At 33.8% G+C, this 5722-nt stretch overlaps 1 protein-coding gene across 2 annotated transcripts; it reads left to right on the forward strand.

Moving 5' to 3' along the window:
* The first annotated feature begins 284 nt into the window (after positions 1-284).
* Positions 285-5026, forward strand: LOC112710692 (glycogen synthase kinase-3 homolog MsK-1). Of its 2 annotated transcripts, none has more exons than XM_025763049.2 (13): positions 285-651; positions 1300-1479; positions 1588-1680; positions 2157-2216; positions 2323-2595; positions 2670-2744; positions 3035-3091; positions 3192-3332; positions 3411-3461; positions 4060-4155; positions 4276-4359; positions 4494-4596; positions 4693-5026. In XM_025763049.2, exons 2-13 carry the CDS (start codon positions 1363-1365, stop codon positions 4773-4775), a joined length of 1233 nt encoding a protein of 410 aa, XP_025618834.1. In that variant the 5' UTR covers positions 285-651; positions 1300-1362; the 3' UTR covers positions 4776-5026. The 2 variants fall into 2 exon arrangements, with proteins under 2 accessions (XP_025618834.1, XP_025618835.1); XM_025763050.3 differs by having other exon boundaries at positions 616-942.
* Positions 5027-5722: the final 696 nt, after the last annotated feature.

Here is a 5722-nt window from a genome sequence, read left to right on the forward strand (position 1 = left end):
TATATGATTCTTATTTCGGTTACATTGTAAATGTGATAAAAGTTATAATTGATTTTCGTAAAAATACTAAAAATTGTATATTTTAATAAATAAAATATTATTTTATTTATTTAAAAAAAATCCCCGATAAAATACTCAAATTAATTCGAATTTAATCAAACTCGGTTAATCCCACCCTCATGTGGACCCTTTCTTGTAATATCCATTTTGGATTGTTATTACCTATTCTTTTTCCCCTACCAATTTAGTTACATATATAGAAGTGACTTTGAAGTTTGAACTTTGGAACTTTGAACGGTCAAAAGAGTAAGAAAGAGAAAGACCAAACCAGGCCTGATACAGTACACACATACGCACAGATTTTTCCTTTTTTAAATTTCCACCACCCTCCCCAAAAATTAATACTACTAAAAAATAAATAAAAATATAATAAATAAAATAAATATGACTGGTTTTGTTCTTTGACTGTCACCAGCGCATTCTAGCACACCACACAAAAAGGCAGAAACTGTTTCCTCACACAAAATACGAAAAAAAAAAAGAAAAAGAAAAGGGAAGCCAATCCCCAAATCACCACCACCTTATGGATTTCTTTTGATCCTTTCCAAGCTTCGTTTTCATCTTCCTCCATTTTTTTCCATTCCGAAGAGTGTATATCTTCTATCTCTCTTTTTCTCTCTCTCCATGTTTTTGTGTATATATTTATGCCGTAGCTTTTTTATTTTAATTTTTTTTTACACCACCAAAATTTCCGTGGTTCGCTTTCTCATCGATGTAACCACGTATGCTGGAGTTTCCACGTATGCTGGGGTTTTACTATGTTTGTTTTGCACATTAATTTTGTTCTCTGTGTTCGGATCGGGCTGTTTCGCTTTCTGTTACGGGGATCTTCAGTTAGGGATTTGATTTTCTTTTATTTTTTATTTTTTTTTTTCTGGCGAGGTATGTGATCTCAACGGTGAACTTTCTGTTTGTATTGTGTGGAGTTCTGCGTGATTGATGGCTCATCAAATTTTTGTTTTTTATTGTTCATTTTTTACCCAAAACGAGCTTTTAGGTTTTGTATTTATTTATTGTTGTTATTATTAAATATGCTCTTTTTAATTTTCTAATTTTAATTTTCCTGCTTGTTTGACTCTGTAAAAGATGTAACCTTTAAATTTGAGATTCCGTTTCCACGTCTATCCATTAACTGCAGAATTGCTTTCCATTATTGTTTATTTTTTTTTTTGTTTATATATACACGAAAAAGAATATTTTTTCTGGTATGATGCTAATGTAATTGATTTCTTGGGGCAGGTAAAAGATTATTATGCGAGTAGTTTTGTGAGCTGCTAAAAAGAGAAACGGATTTCAGTGAAGATGGCATCTGTTGGTGTTGCACCAACTTCTGGTTTGAGAGAACCCAGTGGTCATGCCGCAGCTGGTGTTGATAGATTACCAGAGGAAATGAATGATATGAAGATTAGGGATGATAGAGTATGTCACCTTTTTCTTTTATTATACAATAGCTGTATATTTTTTAGTGCAGGTTTGATTGTAATGTTTAAGTTAGGTAACCTTGTTAAAACTTGCTTAATCCTGTAGGAAATGGAAGCCACAGTTGTCAATGGGAATGGAACAGAGACGGGGCATATCATTGTGACTACCATTGGTGGTAGAAATGGTCAGCCAAAGCAGGTATATATACCTTCTTCACTTTGATTCCCTGACTGTCAAATGTGGTTTGAAATGATTTTAACATGCTGTGCTTATATTGTGGTGCGCAATGACGGTGGATTATCAATTCTTCATGTTGATATTGTTGTTTGTAATTTTCTTTTTTCTCCCCAAATTCCACTCCTACATCTGTTTTGACTTGTGATTTTGAATGCTGAATTTTGAAATTTGAAGTGAGATTAAATTGCATTTATCCTTAAACAAGTTCTTTTCGGTCTGAAGATTTTGGTAGTGTACAATGAGCAACATTTTGCTTGGTGTGTTCAACATGTCTGTGTTCTGTCTTGTGATTGGGAAGCATCTTCACCAGTTGGCTACTCGTGGATGAAGCCTTATGAGATGTTTATAGGGATCGGGTGATGCCATATGTGTGGTTTACCCTGTATTTTCTGATTTTTAGTAGTGTACAAAATCTTATACATTTCTTTATATTTCAGACTATAAGCTATATGGCAGAGCGTGTTGTAGGGCATGGATCATTCGGAGTTGTCTTCCAGGTAAGAATTCTCGTTTGGTGGATGATATGTCTTGTTTTATCATTTTCAACATTGTGATATGTGTTGCCTTTTAGTACTGATATTGAGTATGATACTATGAATGTAGGCTAAATGCTTGGAGACAGGTGAAACTGTGGCTATCAAAAAGGTTCTTCAAGACAAGAGGTACAAGAATCGGGAACTGCAAACAATGCGCCTTCTTGACCATCCAAATGTTGTCTCTTTGAAGCATTGTTTCTTTTCAACCACTGAAAAAGATGAACTATACCTTAATTTGGTTCTTGAGTATGTTCCTGAAACAGTTAATCGTGTTATCAAACATTACAACAAGTTGAACCAAAGGATGCCACTTATATATGTGAAGCTATACACGTACCAGGTATGTTTTGTTGCTCTTAATATGTTCAGCCATTGCCTTGTTGGTGTTGTGACAATTTGTGTGATATGCTGCAGATCTTTAGGGCATTGTCTTATATTCATCGTTGTATTGGAGTTTGCCATCGTGATATCAAGCCTCAAAATCTATTGGTATGCCTTTTATATATGTGTGAATACATCCGCTATCTCTTTTTTTTTTAATTTTTAAATCGTTTTCTTCTCATGTTTCAATATTAATGGTCTAAACATCAAAAGTGAATATGATTTATAATAGAGCAATATGACTTGGACACATGAACCGTCACAAGGCTTAGTTGTTCTCATATTTCATATCTAAGATTGTGTTTTAGTGGCTTAAAGATAGGAAACTATCAATTCAAACCCAACTCTGGTGTCAGGATGGTTTGGTAGAGATACTAATTCAGCATTCATCTTTGCAGGTCAACCCTCACACCCATCAAGTTAAACTCTGTGACTTTGGAAGTGCGAAAGTATTGGTATGTTATATACGTCTGCATGTGCTTTAATTCTTTCCTCTTTGACCATTCTCTTTTACTTTTTATTATCCCTATCTTACTGTAATCTGACCTTTGACAGGTAAAAGGCGAACCAAATATATCTTATATATGCTCCAGATATTATAGAGCACCTGAGCTTATCTTTGGAGCTACTGAATATACTACAGCTATTGATGTTTGGTCTGTTGGTTGCGTTTTAGCTGAGTTATTGCTTGGACAGGTTGGTGACTGCTGATATGAGCTTTTAGTTTTTTTTTTTGTTTGGTTATTTAATTGATTTTCTTTCTGCTTTTCCCAGCCTTTATTCCCTGGTGAGAGTGGTGTTGATCAGCTTGTTGAGATAATCAAGGTAATCTTTTTGTGATAAGTAAACTTTTTTCATCGTTGCTCTACTTAGGCTTGGTTTGGTAAAATTTTTTGAAAAGGTGCACCAGTACCTCGTTGTGTTTGATAAATAAGAAAAGACCATGTATTTGTGCTAGCAACTTTAAAAATTAGGGGTGCCTTTGGAAGCACCTAAGGAAGAGTTTCTCAGAGTTGATGTGTATTTATTAAAATTAAAAAGTCTAATATAACATCGTATATTAATAAATATCCAAATTTATTCTTATATTTATATCTATTATGGTGTTTTAAATTTTAAAAACTATTTTATCAAACACAATTGTTATTGGTTGTGCTTATTATTGAAAACCATTTTTAATTTACCAAATATAGATGCTATACCTTTTAAAAAGCCATCTTTCAAAAGCTAGTTTTGATAAGCTACTTTCAAAAAGTAAAAGCTTTATCAAACCAAGCCTTATTTGCATTGTCTTTTGCTTTAGCATTTTAAGACCGAATTGGCCTATTTGATGATTTGAAAACCTGGATAAGTGCCCTTGCTAATTTATGCAGTGCTGGTATTGTTAACATATGAATGATCCATCTGTGGTTGGTTTTCATAGGTTCTCGGCACTCCAACAAGGGAGGAAATTAAATGCATGAACCCTAACTATACAGAATTTAAATTCCCGCAGATTAAAGCACATCCATGGCACAAGGTATCAAACATAATTCTTGATCTTAAATCTTCTTTTATGTTTCATTCATAAGGTCACAAGACATTTAAGCCTCATTGAGCGTACTTTACTAAGATATATTTGTTAATTTTCTTTTACTAGATCTTCCATAAGCGCATGCCACCGGAAGCTGTTGATTTGGTGTCAAGACTACTTCAATACTCCCCTAACCTACGGTGCACAGCAGTAAGTATATGATTCTGCAAGTTTGTTGGGCATATTTATGGTTTCTAACCACTAATGATACAGCAGCTTTTTTCATCTTCCAAGTTTTTATATAATTTGTGTGCTTTTTCTTTTTCCTCTTCAATCTGGTGCAGTTAGATGCCTTGACTCATCCTTTCTTTGATGAGCTTCGTGACCCAAACACTCGCTTGCCAAATGGCCGCTTCCTTCCACCACTATTTAATTTCAAATCTCATGGTATGGCTATTTTGTTTGTGTATATGTGACAGCCTTTTCATTGTCATTAATATATCTTCTGTCTGACATTTTCTGATGTTACTATCACATTACCAGAACTGAAGGGAGTCCCCGTTGAAACCTTGGTGAAATTAGTACCCGAGCACGCAAGGAAGCAGTGCCCGTTTCTTGGCTTGTGATATGATGTCATGAAAATGTAACAAAACTCTTAAGTGTTGTTTCAATATGAATACCTCGCCTTTCCTCTATTTATAATGTGATATTTGTTGCTACCTGTGTTGTTGGTTGCCATGTAAAAGTAGAGATATATGTCTAGTACTTATATATGTTACCCAACCCTCAACGGGGGTATTCACAATGCCCTGTTTCGTGTATCAAAAGCTGATTGCAACATGCAATAGAAGACAAAAAATGTCTGCAATTATCTTAATGATGTATTTGTTGAGACAGCGATGGGTTGTTGGCTAGTTTAGTTATGGTTGTAGCGTGGTAGTTGGAAGTTTTGATGGCCTTATTATATCTCTGCATCTGTTTATTTTTCCACCTCCTTTTCCTTTGTGTTGGTAATCCGTGGTGGAACGACATTGGACTTGGTCACCATGGTTGTCTATCATTGCTGTATTGGGTGTATCCAAATTCATAAATGTAATTGCATTCTTCCTTCGTTAATCTAGCAAACAAATAGTGACGCGCTATCTGGTGGTTTCTACTACTTATCTCTGTTTTCTTTTTTTGGTTTATACTCGTTAAATAATAGTTATCATACCAACCTGCACAATTGCTTCACAATGGCCATTTGTACTTCTAAAGTTGTAAACGGTTAAAACTACTCATGAAAAAAAATGAAATTATGTATTTATGGAAGAGTTCTGTTGCACAAAAATAATCAAACGATAATTTTTGGTGGACTTTGTTGAAAAATTATTGAATTTCATAATTATTGAATTTCATAATATGTATTCCAAATTTAATGTTTGGTTATTTTTTTCAAAACAAAATTCATCTTCCTAATATTTAAAGGAGTAAAAATTCAAATATATATTGTCTTTTTAAAATATCAGATTTAAAAAAAATTCAAAACTTTTTTTTATGTAGAAGTTAGGAAGGTGATGTATATATATTATAC

This window comes from Arachis hypogaea, chromosome 9, assembly GCF_003086295.3.
Source record: "Arachis hypogaea cultivar Tifrunner chromosome 9, arahy.Tifrunner.gnm2.J5K5, whole genome shotgun sequence".
NCBI classification, from domain to species: domain Eukaryota; kingdom Viridiplantae; phylum Streptophyta; class Magnoliopsida; order Fabales; family Fabaceae; genus Arachis; species Arachis hypogaea.